This window comes from Cryptomeria japonica, chromosome 7 (assembly GCF_030272615.1).
Source record: "Cryptomeria japonica chromosome 7, Sugi_1.0, whole genome shotgun sequence".
NCBI lineage: Eukaryota > Viridiplantae > Streptophyta > Pinopsida > Cupressales > Cupressaceae > Cryptomeria > Cryptomeria japonica.
This window is the reverse complement of record NC_081411.1, coordinates 178,168,632-178,193,763: the sequence shown is the minus strand read 5'-3', so window position 1 is coordinate 178,193,763 and position 25,132 is coordinate 178,168,632. Positions and strand designations below refer to the sequence as shown.

At 32.6% G+C, this 25,132-nt stretch overlaps 2 protein-coding genes across 2 annotated transcripts; both read right to left on the bottom strand.

Annotated features, from left to right (window-relative positions):
• Positions 1 to 2,545: 2,545 nt before the first annotated feature.
• Positions 2,546 to 4,153, bottom strand: LOC131048453 (probable disease resistance protein At4g33300). The gene is made up of 2 exons (XM_057982400.1): positions 3,952 to 4,153; positions 2,546 to 3,418 (listed from the first exon to the last, which is right to left on the bottom strand). The coding sequence occupies exons 1-2, from the start codon at positions 4,100 to 4,102 to the stop codon at positions 2,601 to 2,603; spliced, it is 969 nt and encodes a 322-aa protein (XP_057838383.1). The 5' UTR covers positions 4,103 to 4,153; the 3' UTR covers positions 2,546 to 2,600.
• A 90-nt stretch (positions 4,154 to 4,243) lies between these two features.
• LOC131048469 (probable disease resistance protein At4g33300) lies at positions 4,244 to 6,662 on the bottom strand. Its single transcript, XM_057982420.1, has 3 exons — positions 6,424 to 6,662; positions 5,240 to 5,646; positions 4,244 to 4,603 (listed from the first exon to the last, which is right to left on the bottom strand). Exons 1-3 carry the CDS (start codon positions 6,644 to 6,646, stop codon positions 4,244 to 4,246), a joined length of 990 nt encoding a protein of 329 aa, XP_057838403.1. The 5' UTR covers positions 6,647 to 6,662.
• Positions 6,663 to 25,132: the final 18,470 nt, after the last annotated feature.

Sequence of the window (25,132 nt, the reverse complement as noted above, 5' to 3'; positions counted from 1 at the left end):
AACTATTCTTGCAAAGCAAATAGAAATTTGGAAGAATTTTTTTAAAGAACTACTTTGCATTTTATTAGCCTTATCCTATTTCTCATCACTTAGATAAACAATTTTTTTTGAAAAAGAAATAATTTACGATAAAAATTAACACCATAAATAAAATATAACTCAGTTCAGGAAAACAATAACACAAAGCCTACCTTGTGTTTGGAGATACCATAATATCCAAGCAATTGTTCAAATATCTAATGAGAAAGAATAGCAAAACAACATGATCTGGAGGTTGAGATGATAATAATGCACTATGATTATGACCGCATTCTTCTAATCTTCGAGAGCTGCCAAAGGCATGAATGACTTCATCAATATTACTGACATGAAGAAGCGGGTAAATCTTTCATCATTCGATCACTGTCTTGTGAAGGAGTACGTAGGATGCTTAAATTTTCCCACACACATTGCAATTATAGATTAAAAAAACATGAACGCAATTTTTTAATATTATCTATCGACTCATGGTCTCAATTCACGGGACATATTAGTTATCATATTTAATCTCTTCATTATAATCTATACTTCAACTCCATATCAAATAAACCTTAATTAGAATCTCAAGAGACAAAACTAGAAAACACTATCCTTAAGGAAGGTCTGGAAGAGCATCTACAGACAACCAAACAATAAGAACCATTGGAAAGGTTCTAATCAAGGTATTACTATATGAGGAAGTGAAATTCTACCGCTACCAGGATATACAGATTATGCGACCGCTTGTAAATTGCAATCTTTTCGCCAAATCACTTTAAACACCTCGAAAGAATCTACCATATTTTGCCCCTTCGAGGCCTGATCTACAGCTGCAAAACTTACATTAATTCACCCTCCTTGACACCTGGGTGATTGTAAAAATTGAAGGAAGACATGAAAGCCGAGTATCGTTGGCCTTCAGTGTCTCGCGATTCCATGCATGGACACAAATTGATTGAGTGTCAACGACAGCTATCCACCACCAAGTGCCAGACCGACTCCCGTAGATGCCATGTTTTCTCCCTCTCAATGTTCTGATCACAAAATAGCAGGTACACAAGAATAACCTTGCTACATCAGCGGTAAAGGTATGACTGGGCTATGTAATTGAGTATTCAAAGGAGCTGTTGCATCAAACTAATGATCTTCACATGGAGTTGAAATGGACTGGGAGTAGAGCAACAAACAACATAGCAACCAACAATACAGAAGCAGCCAAAACAACAAGAACATGAGGCTCTAGTAGGGGAAGTTCCAGTTGTCAAGCATCTTCTTTAGAGTAGCTTCCCATCTTGTAGTAATGGTAGTCACTTTGCCATCCCTTTGAGCTGCCGATCTATCTTTATTTACTTGCCTTTTAGCTCTCTTTTCAATCTTAGAGCCTACAACCACCACTCCCACAACCATCTTTCTCATCAAAGCAGTGGTAATTTTAACAAATTTACACATGGCGTTTCCAAGAGACACAATTGTGTCCTTGGAACAAACACATTGGTAATACAAATTAATATTTAATAATCAATTCAATTTTCATGTTAAATTTACGTAAATATTAGCTTAAAATTTAGAAAACTCAATTCTCATGTATGTCATAATTGTATAAGTACTTGCATGAACATATGTGTTACATTTTGGTTGTTTGGATGATTTTTTTTCCCATATCCTTTAGGATTTTTTTAGAGGATTTTTAATAAATAGATTAATAAGTGGGAAATTTCTTATTATCATCAAAGCAATTTTATAAAGTACATTTTGGTTAGAATTATCTCTCATCTATTTCATCATCTTGATAATGGATCATTGAGTGTGATTCAAAAACTAACACAAAAAAATTGAAAACTTGAATCCAAAATCACTTTCAATCATAAATAATTCTAACGATTTAGAATATATATATATATATATATATATATATATATATATATATATATATATATATATATATATATATATATTTTTATGAGCAACCACATAACACAAATTACTATAAGAGCATAATATAAAATGCGATGTAATTTTGTATAAGAAAATCATAACATATATTTTTTAACAATTGAATACAAAAATCAACTTAAATTTGTAGATCTAAATCAATGACACAATATTCTTTGAAATTTAGTAAACCAAATGACCCTTTTTAATCATTTAATAAATATATATGCAATCTATATGCAAATGAATACTTTAATGAGTTGTAAGAAATTAGAGATGAATTTAGGAGATATATATGCAAACTATATTTTCCTTTTAGCCCTAAAATTTAATTCATTTGGATCCTATTTATGAAGTAAATATTAAATGTAAAATATATGCATAATAAATTAAATTCAGTTCATACATTAAAAATGTGTACTTTAATGAAAAAATATATAAAGCTCGATTTTCCATCATTCAAAGAATATATACAAAAATAAATTTCACATCACATTTTCATGATTAACTTTAGGTGAACTACATACACCCAAAAAAATATTTTCTTTGTGATAGTTCACAAATAAATTCAAAATAGAAAATTACATAACACCTAATACCTATTGAAAGTTTATTTAAATGTATGTTTGTTTTATGGGCTTGGAATGAAGTCAATCATCAAGCCAATCCAAACTAAACTGTACTTCTATAATTTCTACTTCAAGTGTGGAGATAGATATCCTCTTAGCTTGTAGCCACTGCTTCCCAATCTTCTCATCACACATGACATGTTTCAAGGAGCTTAGTTGACAAACAGTTTTTGGAAGCCTCTTCAAACATGAACACTCTCTCATATCAAGTTCAATCAAATTTTTAAGCTTTCCTATCTCCTTTGGAAGTTCTCTTAGATGCTCACATGATGAAATGTCCATATATTCCAGCAATCCAAGATTTCCAATTGATGTAGGAAGCTCTTTCAACCCTGGCAATGCTGATAGCCTTAACACTCTTAGATTGAATAGATTACCAATGCCATGTGATATATTTTTTACAAGATGGCAATTAGTGATGGACCATAGTTGAGCATTTGGCATTTGAAATATGCAAGAGGGTAGCTCCTCTAAATCACTGCAATGATCCAAGTTAAATGATCTCATTTGGGTATTGCTAAAGTTGGGTGTATTTCCTATCCCATCACATAAACTTAATGATAGATTCTCTAAGTTATCTATTATATTTTTATTTTTTTCATTAGGGATTGAAATCAACCTCTCCAAATGGACAACCTTGAGTTGAGTGAGTGAAGATAAGACATCAAGACCTTTCAATATGGCCCTTTTTGAACCATAATTAAAAACCATGATAATTTTTAAATTTTTCATGGTTTTTAGAAATGGGGGAAGGAAGTATTCACTTGCATTGAATAGTAATACCAAAACCTCTGCATTGGGAAATGTCATTTCATGCCATTGAGATTCCTCCATAGGTCCTACACAAGAATATCAAATATGAAATTCAATTAGAGCATTCTAATTTGACTACTGCTAATTTATGAATTACTAGTCACCATATTATAGAGTAAAATGTAAAAACTAAAGATACGATTCAATATAAATATGTTTTTTCCTATGAAGGAAATAAGAAGGTACAACATGAGATAAATAACTAAAAAAACTAACACACATGTAGCATTAAATTTTAAAAGAAAGAATATTCTAAAATCTATGGTTTGCATAAGAAGGTAATTAATGAGGAAAATAAAATCAAATAGTTTTATTTATGAAAAAATAAGAAAAATGAAGCAATTTCTTTTAAAAATTAGAATAGCTTACAAGTAATTATAAATTATATATTTAAACATAAACTAAAAAAAAATTAGTGACTTTTATGTTTCAAATACAAGAGATATTAGCAAAATAGTTGAAAGCAATATTGTAAATAAAAAGTGAGATACATGAGTGACTAATGTACAGAACATCATAGTTATATTTCATGCCTTGGAAATTATTTTGAGTGACCTACCTGTGTGAATTGAAACCATTTGAGCATTAAATGCTATGTTACTATATAATCTCCATTTCTCTGGAATAACATGCTCCCTCCTAGGCATAAGTAACCTCTTCCTATGCTCTAATTTATCTTGGCATCCCAAATACAAGGATAAATCTCGCATTACATCATGCTGAGAAAAGTTCAACTCTGATGCATTTCCATAACAAAGAGTCCTTTTGTTCCTATTTATCACAGGCCACACATTAGCCCAATGTTTTAAAAAAATATTAAAAATTAAATATAAATGTAAGAAAATGAAAATTTACCTTTGATTGCTACTTAAGTTTATAAGATTTCTTCCTGCAAGTTTAAATAAAATATCAACAGCATCTTTCCACTCCATCTTCCTAAAGTTAACCCAAATTTGTAGTAGTGCCTCAACACATATTTTTTTACCCTTAGGAAACAATCCCAAGTCTAAGAAACACTCTTTTGCCACATCATCTAAGGAATCAATACTAGATTTCAAACATTTAAGGATCCCTTCTTCATGATAACTTGATATAATTTTGCCATTGGAAATCTTGTTCTTTGCCCTCTCCCAAGCTACATGGGTTTGTCCATTCAAGGAACTCCCGATCACCTTTAAAGCAAGTGGCAAACCACCACATTCTTCTTGCACCTATAATTCATAAAATAGAATAAAATTATCACAAACTTTTATGCATAATAAATTACATATATAATTTAAAAGGTTTGTGTTTAAATGACCTATATGTATGTATGTATGTATGTATGTATGTAGGTATGTATGTATGTACGTACGTACGTACATATGTATGTATGTATGTATGTATGTATGTATGTATGTATGTACGTACGTATGTATGCATATAAATATATATGCATATACATATATAGATATACACATCTATTTATATATACATGTGTATATATGTATACATATATATATATACATAGACGTATACATATACACATAAATATACATATACGTATAAATATACATATATATACTTATATATACATATACATACATACATACATACATACATACATACATACATACATACATACATACATAGGTACGTACATACATACATATGTATGTATGTATACTATTCATATGTTTTAATATGGAATATATTTGCAAGTATTGTCAATTCTAGATTTTAGAAAATTGATGAACATTTTTTGTAATTTTTTGATTTTAAATGAAATATTCAAAAATATTTAATAAAGAAAACCAAAACTAGATTCATGTATGTCTACAATCATAAAAAAGTTTTAATAATCATACCTTTTTGACTAGATTTACTTCTATCGTACTTGGAATTGATGTATGTCCAAATGACCAAAAGCATAAAAGGGATAGAGCATCTTGTTCACCTAGCAATGGTAATTGATACACTTCAGTCGAGAATGTTTTGGGGATAATGGAACTATCTCTTGATGTTATAAGTGTCTTATATCTTGTTCCTTCAAAGAGTAGCTCATCTAAATCTTCCTTCGACCAAACATCATCTAATATCATTAAGGTTGGCTCAGATTGCATTAGAAGTTGTTGTTGTAGTTGTATATGCCCATCTTCAATGTTTTGGAACTTGGCTTTATTTCTTTTAAGAATTTTCACCCACATAGTTTCCAATATTCCTTTGAGGTCTGGAGACTGGGATACATTAATAAAAATTACATTCTTGAAGTAACCTAATAATCATCAAGAAACAAATGTATTTTAGAAGGTGAATTAGATAGTATAAAGAAAATAGAATGCAACCCTATAATAGAAAATGATATTGAATAATCTATTAGATAGGAAGCCTTAAGAAAAAAATTAGTATGTAATTATTTTGATTAATAGAAAGTTAGAAAGCAAAGATCCTTAAAAACAATTTCAGCTTGACACTAATACAAAGGTCTAAAAAATGATATTGTATATTTTGTATTTTTTTCATATGTTAAATAAATAACTTCTTTGAAAGATTTTTTATTTGATTAAAATGTTTTTATTTTAAGATATGAATTCATTACATTAATAGAAAATGATGCTAAATAATTCTAAATACTAAATACTAAAAATGGAACAACTTTGCCTCCCAATAATTTAGGGGATTGAAATATGTATTCTATTTTAATTGATAATTGCAATAAATATTTTCAATATAAATATAAAATAATAGAAAAAATAGAGAATAATTATGATAAAGTTTTATTGATGCTTTTTCATTAGAACCTTCCTTTTCTTTTACATAATCTCTTGGATGGTAGTTTATTTTTGTGCCATATTTCAACCATGTTGTAAAATTAAGTGGTATTTGGATTGAAGGCTTATTTTGAAAAGCCATTCCCTTGTACAACAACTTTGACTTATGTCTATCTTGGTGCAAAGGCACATATGTATGTTGCAAAGAGAGACCAGAATATCACAAATAATAAAATTATTGAGTCAAAATAGACCGCAATTTCAGTGAAGGGGGAAATAACCTTTAATTTGAGGATCGTTGCAGAGAGCCCTCGCGAGTGTTGTTTTCCCACCACCTCCAATGCAATGAACGGCAACAACAGACACATCTCTCTCCAACAAAGGCACCTTCAATTCCTCAATACTTCTCTTCAATCCCACACAAAACTGAGAGTTTCCAGGAATGCAAGAGACTACGGAATCCTCTACCATTTCATTGCTTTCAACCATATCAACTGAAGCCATTTTTCTAGCTTGTCGTTGTGATTGATAACTTTTTTGATATTGGACAAGCCTAGGGACAGCTTAATATACAAGTGTTTGATAAACCGCAATTGACAAATTCATAGACTTCCATTGATATTGGTTTCGGGGAAATTATGGAGAAATAGTCGGATCTGAACGCAAACGTTTTCTTTACGTAAGCATCAAGTTTTCGGCCAACCGTTTTCAGACGGCACATTGTAAAATCTACCCAGTCAATATACATCTTCTAGGCCATTAATTTTGTCATGGCTTTAAATGTCAAGCCCATCTTTTTTGAGTACCCGGCACGTTGTGGGACCAAATTTCTGTAGAATTTTCGGCTATAGATGTTTCAGAGTAAAACCCAAGATTTGGCTCGGTATTTCTGATGTGTGAACTTTTGTGAAGTTGCCGGCTTCGTGCCTCAATCTTGTTAAAGACGCCCTCGTTTCGTACTATGTGTTTTGTTCTTTCGTTTGTCCAACATTGTCATCTGTATTCAGACAGACACTATCGATTATTCACACTTGTATTGAATCTGGGCTATGCCTAATTTTGGACGGCAATGCAATGACGGGTTTACTTACATAAGATTGCGACTTTTTCGAGAATTGAAAATTGATAGTAGTTTGATCAACTACGCACATTACGAAAAAGTCGTTAGTACTTGTTCCAATTACCCATCTCTTTTCAAACTCCACGAATTTACGTGGAAACCGGTATATATATATATATTTTTGGATTCAAATATGAGAGTTCTTTCATCCAATGATAGATCATGGGATGCGATCTTAATTGATATAAATAAAATATACATAATTGAATCTAAAAATATATCCAAAATCAACATTTAATATCTGATATATTAATTTTTTAATTTTTAATATAAAATATATGATTTAATTATCTTTTAATTTAAATATACTCTTTCTTATTTTTAATGTATACAACCTGCCCATGAATAGATAGGGAGGGAAAGACAATCCGGCAAAACTGTGACCTAGCCCGGAATCGGTATTACCAATAGCGTTGGACATTCTTTCAACGACTACCGCCGCTCGTTACTGTGTTGGAGCCCCCATGAAAGGGAATCCAAATCCTTGTTCGTCATCGAAAGCAGTGGCGAGAAACAGTAGGCTGCATGGACAATAGATTATGCCCTATCATGTATATGAATAGATTAGTGCGGCATCGGCTCTTGTATTTCCTAATTCAGATTCACCGGAATATGGGTTTTACTAGTTACAAATTCATCGAGTTTCCGTGGGAGGAGGCTTAGTCGGGAAGAAATACATTCAGGTCTTTTCCAAGCAATCTTCACACTAGACTAGCAATTATCTCATTGATTTGGTTTGGTTCCAACTAATTTTCGTTAGTAATAATGACTGCATATTCTATACTTTTTGTTTGAAACCTTCAGCGCGGATGACAATGAATGCCATCATTTACTTGGAAATGGAAGGGGAGTGGGATCGAAATCATAAGGTGGGTGAGTGTGATCGACATCATAAGGTGGGCGAGAGAAGAATCAAAAAAGGGTGGGATCAGCTAATTTTGAATCCACATCCGAGTTCATACCATGTCCCCAATGAGTGGAGTGGGTAAGACCTAAAGCTATAATTCCCATGGGCCTCTCCTCCTCCCACCCTTCCTACTCAATAGGGAGAGGAACTGAGAAAGAGAAATCCTATGGCCCCGAATTTTAAGGCTGTTTTGTCATAAATTCTTGCTACAGTACAAACGAACTTTCGTAAAGTAGATCTAGCTAAAACTTTACTCTTCTTCTAAATAAATAAAAGCAGGCACGAAGTAGAATACCCGGAATTGAAGTACGCGAAGAGCTTCCGCGTTGGAGAAAAAATGATGAGCCCTACATCCGTGTCACACATAATGGAAAGCTCCTGTGCGTTTTTCAGCAAACCCCTCCGCCTGTAAAAATTGACTTGCCTGGCCGCCGCTTTTTCTATTTTCTTCAGCACTATTCTTTCTCTGCCCATCTGAAATCTCAAAAACTTTACCTGCAAGGAGCTTTAGAAATTAGACAAAAACTTACGGAAGACGGATAATTTAACGATTACCCGATATTGGAGCACTGGGAGAATACGAAGAGGAGCTAATGGGGCGGAGCCAGTCTAGATGGTGGCAGCCCCGTATTAGATTTTCCCTGTTTGAACTAGTGGCTGCCGGAACAAGATCCCACCGGATCGGGATGCTCGGGGAGAAGGTTAATCAGGTGGGATGTGAATGTTGATGATGGGAGAAGAAAGGGAAAGAGGCGCTGATGACTCTCTCGGTGGGTATATCCACGATGGAGAGGAACAGAGGAGGAGGGAACCGACCTTTAGATAAGCACTTCCCACTTTCCTGATTAAGGCGGGTAAAGCGATGACGACCCTCTAAGGCCCCTTTAACATTATTTTTATTAATAGGATAATAGTATTTTAGTCGAAAAAGGGTGGATGGTAAAAAGCATGTCATTTAAGTCAGGATCATATTATGTTCAGACAACAAGGCAGAGTCTAACCATCAACTGACAAAATTAAAATTATTAACTCGCAAGATCATGAGTAGGGGTGGGGAAAGTAGGGGTCACCGTCATCAAGTCTGTCTCATAAATTTTAAGAGATAAAACTATCACCGATAGACTCTTAAAAAATAAGAGCATCGTCTTTCTCATTGTTTAATAGGATATTAAGATTAGGGAAATAGCCAATTCCAACTGAGGGAGCTTATCATAATATGCTACTCAAGAGCACCATGTCCATGAGAAGAGGCCAAGGTTAAGAGAGTTGAGACCAAGAGCACCATGTCCATGAGAAGAGGCCAAGGTTAAGAGAGTTGAGACCAACAGTGGGTAGTGTAATTCTTGGAACCTTGCAACTAATAGCCTTGATACTTGGATCTTTGATTTCATCTAGCAAATCAATTATGACCATGTCTATACCCATGAGGTCAAGAAGAGGCACAAGCTAGGGCTCTCGCGATCTATAAGAAGCATTACCCTAGTGATCAAGAAGCTCTTTCAAATGTTAAACTTCTAGAATAACTTTAAAATATTTCACTTAAATTTACATAAGAACATTCTAAAGAGGGAATCAGAGCTTTAGTGTATAACCAAAAGTGAACATCATCTTAACAATTATATGAAAGAGTTTAGTTTCTATTTTTCTAATTATTTCACCCAAAAAACATGCAAATTCTAGACAAATTTCAATGTGAGACATAAAGGTTTGCCCTTAACATTATACATCATGGGGGTGTATTTGAAAAGACTTGAAGAAGTTATGTATCTTGCAACACAAAACTTCTTGATATAGTATAGAACCAAATAGATGCTTGAGAGACTCCAACCATCCATCAAAAAAATAACAAGGGTTGAGAAGTCTCATGTGAGACAAAAAAGAACCAATTAGAAGACCCTAATAAATAATGCACCATAAGAAGAAAATCACTTTATGCACAAGAACACATGTACTTAAATGTTAGTATTTGAATATAATATTCCTAATTATTTCATCAAGGCTCGAGGGAGTTTACTCCAATTTTTGTGAACCAAATGGAGAGGGATGACATCAATAATAATAGAAAATATCTCTTGATCATAATTTGATCATAAGAGCTTCAATTTAGCTTTAAGCCAAGATAGAAAATTCTTGGTGTTTCTTATAAAGATATTATAAAGGGTTGTGGTTCCTTTATTAAAGAATTTTACAGCATGAAGCTCAGGGACTTTAGAGAAAAAAATGACCTAGGTATAGGTAGAATAGGAGACCACCAAATTAGTATATAGTTAATTAGACATTCACAAAGGTAATTATTATTTGAAAGAAGCCAATGCTTAATAGACTCCAACCACTTCTTAATTCTCTCTGTAAAAAATATGCCTTGCAAAAAAAATGACTTGCTAATGGTGATTAGAGTATAGAAGCTAATAAATTCTTAAGTTTATCATATAGTAGGAAATACTAATAAAATATTATTTGTAATGACAATTTGGTAGGAATAATTCTCTTCTAGGAATTTGATCATCCATTTAGCATATATAGAAACTTCTTTTCAATCTATTGAAAGAAGCCCAAAGCCATTTATATCATGAAGGGATAAAATAGAATTAAAACCACATGACAAAAACCTTTGTTCTCATATGTGGATTCCTCAACAAAGTCCTACAAAATCTATTCAATTTTAATAGAAGAGGCCTTAGAAATGACCCAAGTAGAGGAATACTAAATATGGGTAGTGGTTAAAATACTAGAGTACACTTAAAGTTTTGTAGTAAGAAAGCGAGGCTAAGTGATCCAATACCTTAGCCTTTCTGAACGATAGAAATGATAATTTACCACAAGATAGTAGGAAAGGGTTGAAAAGAAAATGGACTTCTTAAAAATTCATATACTTTCCATGATTAGATCGATTTCCAATCGAAAGAGTATAACAAGCCAAGTTTGGGAAGAAAATATTGCTTAAAGAATTTGGTTATTTACATTGAATACTCAAGCTAGATCTCAAAAAAATATATAAAGACAAAGAAGGGGTTGTTTGATTTTATTTTAGTCCCCAAGAGGAGTGAGGAAAGAAGCATAAAAAATGCTCACTAACCAATTGAGTAAATGTTTTAGGAAAAGACTATACATTTAAACAATTTTTGTTCGACCACATGGGGAAAAAGAGCTATCCTTCAATAAAAAATATGTAAATTGTACGAACTAAAGAAAATTTCTAATGGATAAACTAGAAATACCCAAAATATTGGATTGTTTACCATTTATAGTGATACGATATATGACATTTGTGAATAGGATTTCAATGAGAAGGAGAAAATAGGTCCTATAGCCAAGTGGCTAAAATATAGAAATAAGAACCCTTCAATTCAATCATAAGCTCTGGAAAATTCATTTTGATGAAAACTCTAGGTTGCTAAGAATATTATATAGGCATGGTCGAGGGGTTTAATAAAATAGCTCCACCATGCAACTACAATAAAAAATATCTACATAGAAAGAGTAAAATCCAAATCTTTACTCATTAGAAAAATCCAATTTATTTTCTCAACTACAATCAAATTTATTCAAGTTATACTATTAATAAGAATACAAAGAAAATAAATCAAAATAATTGTGTTTTAATAAAATTTCTAAGCTACAAATTAATTTACTCTCAACTTTTATTTATTTGCATGCCCCAAATCTCATATCATGATCCAACTACTCCATTATTGATCTCTAAATTTATTATTATCTATTGGTGGAGCCCAATATTGAATCCACCCTTTCAATTGTGTTCATGATCCATATATGTACGTTGCTACAAGTTAAACTACCATTGGTGGAAGTTGAATTTCATCATCGAAATGATATTTCCATATGTTCACAAGTAAGAGATTATCAAAACTAAATATTTTTTGGAGCTTATATACCCTTTAGGCACAAAAAATAACCACATTTTTGCATTCCTATTTCACATGAAACTCTCAAATTATCTTTGCTACTCTTGTGAGAGATTTTAACCTTATAAAAAACTAAACACTTGGTTAGGATTTTTAAACCTATCAAAAACTCGACAATTTTTTTACACTGACGGCTTGTATTGGGGGCTTTGATCCTAATGGGAACTAGTATCATTCCCTTTAAGTATTTAATATTTCAGTTCTTTTTATTTCATATATGGTGATAGTGGGAATTCAAACTCTTAGGGTTCTCAAGGTTTTAATAACCTACTAGAACTCTAATACGCACATGTTAGAGATTTTAGATAGAATTAGAATCATTAGGGGTTCCTAATCCACTTACAAGAGTTAAAAACTTATTAAAATTTAAATAAATAAGAGCTAAAGAATTTATCAATATCATAAAGAATAAGAATGATTAGGAAAAGAGTGAAAATGAGCATTCATGAACAATTCTAACTCAACTGAGAACTAGAACATCATTATTGGTTTTCATAGGAACCAAAACTATCAAGGTTTCTTAGGGTTCGTAAACACCCCAAACCATTGACTTGTTCCAAATGAGGTTGAAACCTCTAGCTTTGCATAAATTTTTAAATCTTGCCTTTTTTCACCAAATTAAAATTGTAGCTACCCATTAGAACCCTCTACAAGAAAATGATTTAAAATTTGACAAAATTTATTCCAACAGAAATAAACTATACAAAAATTAACAGAAGAAGAAAAAATAAACTAAAACTTTCTTTTTTTTGTCGATGCTTGGTTACTTACAAACCTACATGATCTAGCATCTCACACCTTAGGAAACTAAAATATTTCTAATTTTTAAAGGAACTCATGGACATATAAAGGTTCCTGGGATGGTGATCCAATGTTTATTATTTATCTAAATGCCATATTTTTCCACTTGATTTCTTCCATTTTCTCTCGTCCTCTCTTGTTCCTTGTCTTCAATACATAGGTTACCTTGGCATGTCCTACTCTATAAATCTAATCTATTTACTTAATGAGAAAATTTAAATTTTCCCAACTATGACTTAAGATTTTTTCTCTTTTAACCTCCACTTTTTAAGTAATATTTTGCAATCTTAATACTTTTCTTTCTTAATCTATATGACTTCTTTGATTCTTAACTATAGTATAATGTTCAAGATTCTTTGTCATTCTACTTTTAGTCCATTTCTTCACATTCATGACTTATTTTATTGAATCATGTTAAACCTTTAGAAATAAAAATTTACTTATATCCATCCTTCATAATGGTGTATAATCCCAAATATAACTTAGGATGTTTCTTCTTTGAATCTCCACTTCATTGATGATTTTTTTCAATCCTTTTGTTTCTCCTTCTTTCTTATGTAGCTATGACGTGATACATATACCACTTCTCTCATTCTCAACTAGAAAATGTTGTACAAGATCCTTTATCATGATACTTTGAGTCTCTTTGGTCAGCTTCATGACTAACTTTCTTACATTACAACAAATTATTGGAAATAATTAAGGTGTGAGGAAAAGAGGTAAAATTTAATCCTTGCACAAGAAGCATCATTGTGCTCTTTCGCACCATTCCCTATTATCCTACCTATAATACCATCAAGTAAAACATTTTTTTTAAGGTATTTAGGACCCTTTTTGTTCCCTAAACATAACTCCACATTTTTAGGAAAACGTTTCTAAGGTTAGTTAATTATGTCGACACTAATGTTATCAAGATTTAGTGTTATAAATTATATTTTAGAGGATTTTTTATGCATAAATGGAAATAGAGAAAATCAAAATTAAAATGTGTACTATATTCTTTTGCTATTATACATATATGATATGAATATTATTTACTCAAAGAATAAATTCCAATATAAACTTTATAATGTGATATGATGATGTTTCAAAGTAAAACACTAACCTTTCATAGGTAAAATTTTCTTATTAGTTGAAGGAAATCAAATTTATAGTAGATGAAACAGATTACAAGAGATCAATAAAAATAAATAACTATAGAAAACATGAAGTTTACTAAATAATACAACAATACTAATAAAAAAGGAATGCTACAGCTCATAGAAATGTTGATTTGATCATTTCCAACAAGAAAATGCAGCAATAAAAAATAATCAACAACAATAGTGGTCACAACAAGAAAGTTACAACTAACAGTATGCTGGTCTTGACAACTCCCAACAAAAACGAAAAAATATCAGTGAAGAGAAGAAAGCCTCGAGTATCATTCTAGAATAAAGGATTCATAGTCAAGAGAATCAATAGGAGTAATATGATCAATAGCATGAGTTGAATGCATAGCATATATCTAAAGAAGAACATGCACATCACTAGAAAGCATCAAATTATGTGAATGATTTAAAAGGAATCTTGGAGAGTCTAAACTATACAGTTAAAAAATATCCTATTATTGACAATACTAATTACTCTTCTTTATTAATTAAATAATTATTTAATTAATATTATTTTGTTCTTCTAGATTAATATTTCTTCATTACCAATTATTTAAATTTCTCTCAAATTATTTAATCATTTAACCTTCCTTTCCTAAAATTAATTAAATAATTTTATTATTTAATTGATGACCTTAATTAAAATATTTTTTTCTATTTTAATTAAATTGAATTTCTAATTCACATAATTAAATAATTTCTTTGAATTATTTAAGTATCTAATTTATTTCCTAATATAACATGTTAACTCATTTTCTCTCCACATTCAAATTAATTTAAATTTTCAAAATTCAAATTTCCCAAATTCTAGTTTCAAATTCATTTCAAATAAGTATGCATGTCATTACATATTTTTTTAAATCCAAATTCAAATCAAATTGAATTTCATGCCAAATTCCTATAGCACATGTCAAAATCCTATAGCGCATGCCAAAATCCTAATTGGCACTGACTCTGAGTTCAACTCTCAATCACCTTTTCTAGGTAGGCAATCAAATCAGTCAACTAGACAGTTAGCTTAGTTATCTCCTTAATCAACTTTTTTTAACTCTCAATTAGCTTTTTCAAACAAATCCATCTAATCAACTTTATCTCATCAATCAATTTATTTCACTGATCAATCAAATATATCCAATTGATCAATCAAGCCAATCATCTCCCAATCAGTTCAGTCATGCAGCTAGTTCAATTTCTAATCTTCTCCCATCATCTTTGTCTCAATCAATCTTAACCATTGATTAATTCAGTTCTCGAATCAATCTTGACAATTTGAATCTCGTCTTTGAAAATTATAAATTTACTACAACCACTATCTTCAAATTTTTTGTTTCATTTTCATGTATGTTTTCCAGTGCAATGCTGAGAACCACCCAACTGCAAGATGCATAAGAGAAATGGAAGCAAGAGCTTAAATTAGTAAAGGGAGTTTTACTTAATTGATTTTTATTGTCATCAAGGATTAATTAATTGGATTTGGGCTTTTAGTGGTTTAACTCATTAAATCTTACTAGAAATGATGAATTTTCCCCATAAAACATCTGGTGAACCCAATATGAACGAATTGCACTCTAATTTCCTTTCATTTTTCTCTATTTTTGCAAGTGTTTCATACAAATTTTTGCATTAGTTTCCAAGATTTTATATTCGAATAAATAGAATTTTGCATTCACCAATGTGTAGTTCCACATTTGGTCTCTGGGAGTTTTGCATTCAATAAGGTCTTTATTATTGGTTCTTTTAATGTAAAGTTACAAATTAGTTTCTATTGATAATTTGGTTGCAAATTAGGAATGTCATGATAGAGTAAACTGTAGGTTTGAGATGAAGCTAATGAAATATCTTGCAAGATAAAATCAAGCCCATAGGTTTTAGACATAGAGTAGAACTGAGGCAGCAACAAAGGGAATTTCAATAGATATTGCAAGCAGAAAGGGTGTTGGATTAAATTGAAGAAAATCTTAAGCTCTCCAATTGTCTAATGTGGGTTTATGCTTACAAAAAAAATACAACATGTACCCTGGCTTCATATTAATGTTCTAATTTTTATTTAATTGTCATATTTTACAAACTCATTTCTATAGAATCAATTGATAGAATTTCACATCCGAGGCATCCTAATTGTTACACAACTCAAATAACCAGAGGACAACTAAGAGAGGGGGGTGAATCAATTGTCACCAGATTACCAAACTTTAAGCATTCAAATCCTTATTACTAGAACACATAAACTCAAAACTGGAATGCATAAACCAAATCCAACACCACCGATCACTAGGAACATGAACAAGATAACCAACAACATCCCGAAACCCATCTAGAATCCGCACTAGCACCACTTATCACGTGCATCAAAATATCTTCAACAAAGCTCTGTTGATAAAACCCTTACCGATGACCAAAAGGCTTACTAGAACAAATGATAGCTCCCGAGTCATCAAATCCCGAACCAACTGATCGTGATACACATCTAAATAACATGAATGATAGATCCCAATCAATTCCACAAACCAAAGCATACCGGAACATACCAGATCAATATCACAATCCAACCACTCTACCAGAACCAACAGGAAACTAGTAAACAACCAAAATAGTCGGTGTTGCCATCAATGACAAAACATCAATGCAACACATAATCAATTCCTCCAAATTGCCAACAATCTCCCCCTTTGGCATTGATGGCAACACTAGATGTGAAAAACATCCAAGTGCCAAGAAATAGCAAACAAGTTTCCCCCTATGGAAGACAACCAACAATCTCCCACAAAATGATATATTAATGAAACTCTGAAACAAACTCCTCTAATGAAGATATCTCTCCCTTATATTTTTCACAAGAATAACTATCCCCCTTTGACATCAATGCCAGAAATATGACATAAACATCAAAGAAAAATCATAAATCCTTTGAATCTTACAGCTAACTAATTCCCTTTAGTAGTAGCACCACCACATCAATCCGGAATGAGTAATAGCTCTGATAATGCATACCGGACTGATGCCAATCAACATCACCCAGGTCTCTACTGGAGGGGAAGAAACCCCCAATCTATCTCTAAAGTACTCAAATGATTCTTTAGGCAAAGGTTTAGTGAAGATGTCTGCAATATTCTCTTTAGTGTTCACATAAACCATTCTGACTTCATTTTCTTCCACCTTCTCCTTCAAAAAGTTATAATTGATAGATATGTGCTTTGTCGTAGAATTCAATATTGGATTCTTTGATATATCAATAGTAGTAGAGTCATCACAGTGAATAACTACTAGTTCATTACAATCCACCTTTATATCCTTCAACAATTACTTCATCCATAGAACTTGTGTAGAGTTATTAGCAACAACAACATACTCATCTTAAATAGTAGATAAAGAGGTAAATGACTACTTTTTGTTGATCCATGAAACAAGTTTCTTTCCAAGAAAGAAAGCTCCACTGGATGTGCTCTTCCGGTCATCAACATCTCCATCCCAATATACATTTGTATATGCATATAATTTAAAGTCATCATTTTTAGGATACCACAAACCATATTCAATTGTTCCCTGCAAATACCTGAAAACCCTTTTCACCACACTCTCAAGATTCTCTCTAGGATCACTCTGATATCTTGATACAATACAAACTACATTCATTATATCTGGTCTAGTCTAAATTAGATATAAAAGACCTCCAATCATAGACTTGTACCTTGGAGGATTTACCAGTGCAGATGCATCATTATTTGTCAATTTCTCACTTGTAACCATCGGAGTACTAACCAGTTTAGAATTTTCCAACCCAAATTTATTCAACATCTCTCTACCATACTTAGTTTGATAGATGAAAATACCTTTATCAGTTTGAGTAATCTACAAACCTAAGAAAAATTTCATCTCCCCAATCATAGACATCTCGAATTCATTCTTCATATTGTTAGAGAATTCCATACAAAACTTACCTTCACCTCCAAAAATGATATCATCAAAAAAGACCTCAATAATCAATATGTTTAATCATTAGTGATCTTATAAAATAAATTACTATCAACATTACCTTTAGTGAAATCAAGCTTCAAAATATATTTATCCAATCTTGCATACCAAGCTCTAGGGGCTTGTTTCAATCCATATAAGTCTTTCTTTAACTTGCAAACCATGTTTTTGTCATCTAAAAGTGAAAATCCATTAGGTTGCTCAATATAAACTTCCTTTCCAAGATCTCGAATCAGAAATGCACACTTAACATCCATATGATAAACCTTGTACTTCTTATGTTCAGCGTAAGAAAGAAATAATCTCACAGCTTCAATCCTAGCTACCAGTGCAAAGGTTTCACCATAATCAATTCCTTCCTTCTGATAATATCCTTTACAAACAAATCTAGCTTTATTCCTCATAACTTGTCCATCTTCATTCAATTTATTCCTAAAAACCCATTATTCCAATAGCATTCTTATTTTTAGGTCCAAGAGCTAAAGTCCATGTGTTATTCTTTTCTATTTGATCTAATTTTTCTTCCCCAGCTTTCATCCAACATTCATCTTTACAAGATTCAATTACTGATGCTGGTACAACTTGAGAAATAAAACATACCTCATCAGCTACCAACCTTCTTCTTGTCATCACTTCTTTGTTTATGTCTCCAATAATCTGATCTTCTGAATGATATAACCTTACATACCTGGGAGTCTTCTGATTTTATGTTCCTCTGTCCTAATCTTCAGTTACTGTTGAATTTTCTAAAACTATTGGAGTAACAGGTTCAACATTTTGTTCCAGTGTAGGTGCTACCATTTTAGTTTTGATCATTTCCACTACTGGTTCTATCTCATGAGTTCTTATTTGACTTCTTTTCTGCTCATCCACCTTGATAGTTGTGCTCTCTATAATTCTCTACAATCTTTTGCTATAACATCTATATGCTTTGCTTTCATTAGAATAACCAAGAAATATTCATTCATCACATCTAGGATCAAACTTTCCAATGGAATTATCTCTTTTGATATAGCATTTACTACCAAAGACTCTGAAATACTTAACTGTCAATGTATGACCAAACAATAACTCATAAGGTGTCTTACCAGTATGTCCTTTGATATTTACTCTATTGAATGTGTATAATGTCATGCTTATAGCTTCTCTCCAGTAGACATGAGGCAGATTAGCTTCCATCATCATAGTTCTAGCTGCATCCAAGATAGTTTTGTTCTTTTTTTCCACAACTCCATTTTGCTGAGGTGTCTAGGGTGCAGACAATTGTCTCCTTATCCCATTCTTCTCACAATAGCTATTAAATTCACCGAATGTGAATTCTCCACCCTGATCTAACCTTAAGCATATAATCTTCAATCCTGTCTCTGTCTCAACTTTAGCTTTAAATATTTTAAACTTTTCAAATGCTTCATACTTCTCCCTTAGAGAAGTAACCCACATCATTCTTGAACAGTCATCAATGATTAGCATGAAATATCTATCATCCTGAAAACTTTTTATTCTAGCAGGACCACACAAATCAGTATGAATAAGATCAAGAACATTATTAGATTTTTATTGTATACTCTTAAAATGAGTTCTGACTTGCTTTCCCATTTGACATTCCTTACATATCAAATTATAGGGTTTTACAATCTTAGTTATATCTCTAACTACCTTAGTAGAACTGATTTTCATAATGCAATCAAACTTCACATGACACAACCTCTTATGCCATAACCAAATCTCATCAATTTGTGCAACCTTGAACATGTCTTCTCACCGGAGTTCAAATGAAATATATTACCTTTAGTCTGTGTACCGGTTGCAATCCACAATCTAGATCTGTTGATAATCTTGCATTTTCCATCCTTGAACTATAACTGAAATCCCTTATCCACCAACTATCCTACACTCAAAAGATTATGCCTTAAACCTTCAACATAATAAGCATTATCAGTGTTATGCTTACCATCCAATGATATTGTTCCTCTTCCCTTGATCATGCATGCTTTGTCATCTCCAAATCTAACCAAATCTCTCTCAAATTCTTGCATAGATAAGAACTTTCTTTTATCTCTAGTCATATGATATGAACATCCACTATCAATTACCCATTCATCCTTGTCTTCAATTTCAGCCATAAGGGCCTTCTGTTCAGGTATTGGATCATCTTACTTGATAGCCAAAAAAACCCATTCGTTTCCATTGTCGGATCCACTAGCTGAATATTGTGTCAGTTCATCATCAAAATCAGTCACACCATCCTCATCAGAAAAGTAGCATGATTTGTCTTTGTTCCTCCTATACTTATGCTTGTTCTGATAATCATGGCTAGGCCTAAAAGATCTTCTAGCTCTTTCTTCAAATCTTGAATTCCTTTCAGGACATCTAGATGCAAAATGACCTATCTTATTACATACAAAGCATTTAAAAGGTGATTTTCCTTCATACTTACTTCATGTCAGTCCTTTAGGTACTCTTCTAGTAAATAAGGTTTCCTGTTGCTCAAACTCTTCATCTTCTTTCTTCATATCCTCTAGATACTTCACATATAAAGCTTTCCAATCACTCTTGCTGGTAGATGATGTGGATGCATAAAAAGCAGATTCAGATTTCACAGCTCCAAAAGGTCCAAATTCCTTAAGCTCAAAAGCAGATAATTTCCCAACCAAGGTATCCCTATTAATAGAGGTGTTTGTCATAGTTCTCAACTCATTAATTGTAGTAGCCTTCATCTCATAAGTCAGTGGCAAAGCTCTCAGTTCTTTGGAAACTATTTCATCTTCGATCAAAGATCCACCACAATATTTAATTCCCAAAACAATCTCATTAACTCTATCCATAAAAGAAGTAATCCTTTCATCTTCTTCCATCTTCAGGTTCTAATACCTTACTCGTTAACCATCAAGTTAAGAAATTTTAATAGTAGAGTCACCTTCATTCAGAGTCTCCAATTTGTCGCATATAGCCTTTGCATTTTATTTGTCAATTAGTCCCATTATTTGTTGATCAGAAAGTGCACACAAAAGGGCTTCTCTATCTCTACAATCATTCTCAAGTTCCTTATCCAAGCCTACCAGAGGAGGATTTCCAGATGCTGGATTAAAATATGTTACACCTTTCTTAGTGAGCTCTCAAATTTCCTTTCCAAGATATCTCAGATGAGTCTCCATCTAAATCTTCCATACCTTGTAATTTGTTCCATCAAGCCTAGGAATTTATCTTCGGAAAACAACTGCTAGATGCCATAGGGTCTTCCTCAAGTGGTTAAGCTTCTCCAGAGAGGACCAAGCTTTGATACCAATTGTTAGACAACTCAAATAACTAGAGGATAACTAAGAGGGGGGAGGGGGGTGAGTCAGTTGTCACTGAACTACATAACTTTAAGCATTCAAATCCCTATTACCAGAACACATAAACTTAATACCGAAATGCATAAACCAAATCTAACACCACCAATCAATAGGAACACAAACAAGATAACCAACAACATCCCAAAAGCCATCTAGAAGCCACACCAACACCACTTATCACGCGCATCAAAAGATATTCAACAAATATCTGTCAATAAAACCCTTACTAGTCACCAAAAGGCTTACTAGAACAAATGATAGCTCCTGAGTCATCAAATATTGAACCAACTGATCATGATATACATAGAATGAATGAAAGATCTAAATCAATTCCAAAAACCAAAGCATACTAGAACATACCAGATCAATATCATAATCCAATCACTCTACTAGAACCAACCGGAAACTAGTAAACAACCAAAACAGTCGGTGTTGCCATCAATGACAAAACATCAATGTAACACATAATCAATTCCTCCAAATTTCCAACAAGTTTCACATTTGACAGTGAGGCATATCGCATTTGATTATTCTTTGTTTTACATTTGACATTTTAGAATTTTGCATTCGCTCTCTCGGTTTTCTTTAATTGCTAACTTAGCATTTTGTATTTGTCTGATGAATTTTATTATTTTTGTTTTTATCTCTGGTTTTTATTTGTTACTAATTATTTATTTTTAGTGTGCAACAAGTAAATTTTTTTAGAGGATAATTAATGATCGGTTGAAGACAAACTAAAACCAAACCACTAAATAAATTTGTTTTTAGTGGTAGTTAAGATTGTCCATGTTTTTCTTAGCAAAGATAAAACTTACATTCGCTCTTGATGCTATAGGTAGGTGAGAGGGAACGACCCAAGTAGTACTTTAACCTAGTCTACTATATAAAAAAGGGTGTGATGAAAGTCAACCTGTTGGCATTAGCTCATATCATTCTCATTAATCCGAAAGGGATTTCACATCCTAAGTATGATTATCTTGGTGCACGCAGACTGCTGGAAACCCTAGATTCTTGCTAAGAACCTTAATAATGGCCTACATGAATCACCTCCAAATATGGCACTTGCAATAATATCAAAGCAACCTTGGGCATAGTTGTTTTTTCCCCCAAGATACTCACCATTAGACTCCCTTGAAATGATACAAAACCGCTTTTCTTTTCATTAGCTACTTGTAGCTTTCTAGGGAAAGGGTGATCGAGTTATCCTTTTAGTCCTGGAGGTCCCTACCTTTCCTCTCTCATAAAGACAAGAGTGAATACACCCCTTCAGGTGTCCCTACACTTGCATCGATAGAGTTCCAAGTTGTGAAATAAGTTATTGTAGTATTAAAGAAAACCTCTTTAAGCTAGGCATTGTTTGATCTATCTTTGAATGTGCTAAACCCATGGAAATTTGGGGCTAGTTTGGCCCTTTGGACATAAACAATAATAATTAAATTTACTGAGTCCAACAACCATATTGTCTTTTTTATTGCTAATTTGTTTGAATTCTACTTGAATTGTCCAAAAACTTTACAAAATCAAATTTAGAATTTCCAAAAACTCAGAAATCCACATTTGCCCTTCTTCTATTTTGCATTAGCCTTGTCGAAATTTCTCATTGTACCTTCTATAATTTTGCATTAGCTCCATTATAATTTCTCATCCACTCAGTTTTTGTCTCATATTTACCTAGTCAATGTTCTGCATTTGATAATCTATCTTCATGCATTTGTTCAGATCTAAAATTGTTATCAGACTGACAAAATTGGTGCCTCTCCAGAAAATCCTCGAGTTGCACTTTGAAGTCCATACTTTCTTGTACCTTTGCAATCAAAAATTCCTTTTAGAGTCCATAGATTCCTATAGGTTTCATACCTATATTTTTCATCATTTTGCTTCTTGGAATAGTTTGTATTATCGAAAGATCATGTCTTGACATCATGCTAGAGAGTCATTGAAAACTAAAGACCCTGTTTATCTATCAATTCTCTGACAATCTCATGCCCATGCTCATAAGTCTAGTATAGGGTGTCAGAATTTAAGATCAACCTTAGTCTTATCAAGGGTCAAAAAAATCCTCAATATCTCTTGCATAGTGTCTTAAACCTAGTCCTTTAATTTAGTCCTCAGTTACCTAGAGGTCCTCACCAAAATATTTGATAGACTTGAACAATATAAGGTCTAGTTAAATCCAAAAAAGTATGTGTTTGGGGTGACAATAAGAATTTTTTTTGGGATTCATTGTTTCTAATGGAGGCCTGTAGGTAGACCCTCCAAAAGTAGAATCTATTCTAGAAATGCCCCCTCCTTCCAATCTAAAACAATTAAGAAGTCTACAAGGGAAGTTGTAGTTTATCAGGAGGTTCATAACACAACTTGCCAATAAATGTCATCCTTTCCAACATCTTCTAAAAAAATGAGTCACCTTCAAATGGATGCAATAGTGTCAAGAAGATTTTCAAGCCTTGATTGATTACCTTCTATAGCCATTAGTACTATTAACTCCACCACCAAGAAATCCCTTGTTGTTATACATCTCTGCAACCAATTCATCTCTTGTGGAACTTCTAGTACGACATGATGACCAAGGGAAAGAATGATCCATTTACTATATCAACAAAACACTAGTGGGATATGAGTTTAACTATACCCCTATAGAAAGTGTTGAAATTAGGGATCACTGAGAGGAGGGATGAATCAGTGATCTACCAGCAAATAAACTTCCAAACTTAATCTCAGACAATCGGAATAAAATGCATGAATAGAAGATGATTAACCATTAAATCATAACACCAAGATTTTTACGTGGAAACCCAAATGGGAAAACCATGATGGGATTTGAATGCACAATATTATTCCACTATGGATAGTAGCAAAACAATATTATATGAAAGGGAATGCACTAGCATTTAGGCACATTGTCTAGAGCTTACAACTCAATTACAATAAGGGCTACAACCCCGAAAGGCTCACTGCCTCACAGATCATTTACAGTGATGAATTACAATGAATGAACTCCAAAATAACATCTAATAATGCCTAGATGAGTTCTGGTTAAGTGCCAAAAACTTTGACTATATTTTCTCTTCAACTCTGCTCTATTTTTTGTTCAATGAGCTATCGGATCAAGAATGCATACGTGAAATTGCAGAAAAAGAGATTCTTGATCACTACTCGCTTGCATACTATCATATCACACACCAAAAAGATCTTCTCCATCGGTCTTATATATCTGCAATCATAAAATAAACAATTATCAAGTCAACTTGTTAATGTAATGTGTAATCATGAGTCGGCTTGCATCGGATCACCAAAAACATATGCAAATCACCCAAATAATGATCAAATGATTTCTTTAAGTCGACACTATCATCCCAAGAACAAATTTGTCTACCGCAATCACTGAAAAGCTTCTAGACCAAGATTGTTCTACTCAACCTGAATTATGGGAGCTAGATTACCAGTTACCAGACCACAATGAATTTCAGATATCAAAATTCATGATTACCAGATAGGATTTATAAGGAGAGTTGCCATCAATGAAAACCCTAAACCATTAATCAAGCATCGATATCCACTAGATGAGTGTCAATTTCCAACAATCTCCCCCTTTGGCATTGATAGCAAGACTTGTGAAAAATGACTTAATGTTGAAACCTGTACACCAGATCAAAATTTCTAAGGCTCCCCTTAGATCAAAAACTCAAAAACATGTATCCTTCTATACATTTTTTAGTCTGCTCTCCCCCTTTGACAACAATACCAAAGATGGGGTGCTCTTCAAAAACCCATGTACAAG

What these genes read in the sequence shown, in the direction of transcription:
- LOC131048453 (XM_057982400.1), bottom strand. Translation starts at nt 4,102, where the DNA reads ATGCGAGATTTATCCTTGTATTTGGGATGCCAAGATAAATTAGAGCAT. An exon ending in AATGGTTTCAATTCACACAG is followed by an intron (nt 3,419 to 3,951) that starts GTAGGTCACTCA and finishes ATTCTTGTGTAG; the next exon opens with GACCTATGGAGGAATCTCAA.
- LOC131048469 (XM_057982420.1), bottom strand. Translation starts at nt 6,646, where the DNA reads ATGGCTTCAGTTGATATGGTTGAAAGCAATGAAATGGTAGAGGATTCC. An exon ending in CAACGATCCTCAAATTAAAG is followed by an intron (nt 5,647 to 6,423) that starts GTTATTTCCCCC and finishes GATGATTATTAG; the next exon opens with GTTACTTCAAGAATGTAATT. An exon ending in AAGTAAATCTAGTCAAAAAG is followed by an intron (nt 4,604 to 5,239) that starts GTATGATTATTA and finishes TATGAATTATAG; the next exon opens with GTGCAAGAAGAATGTGGTGG.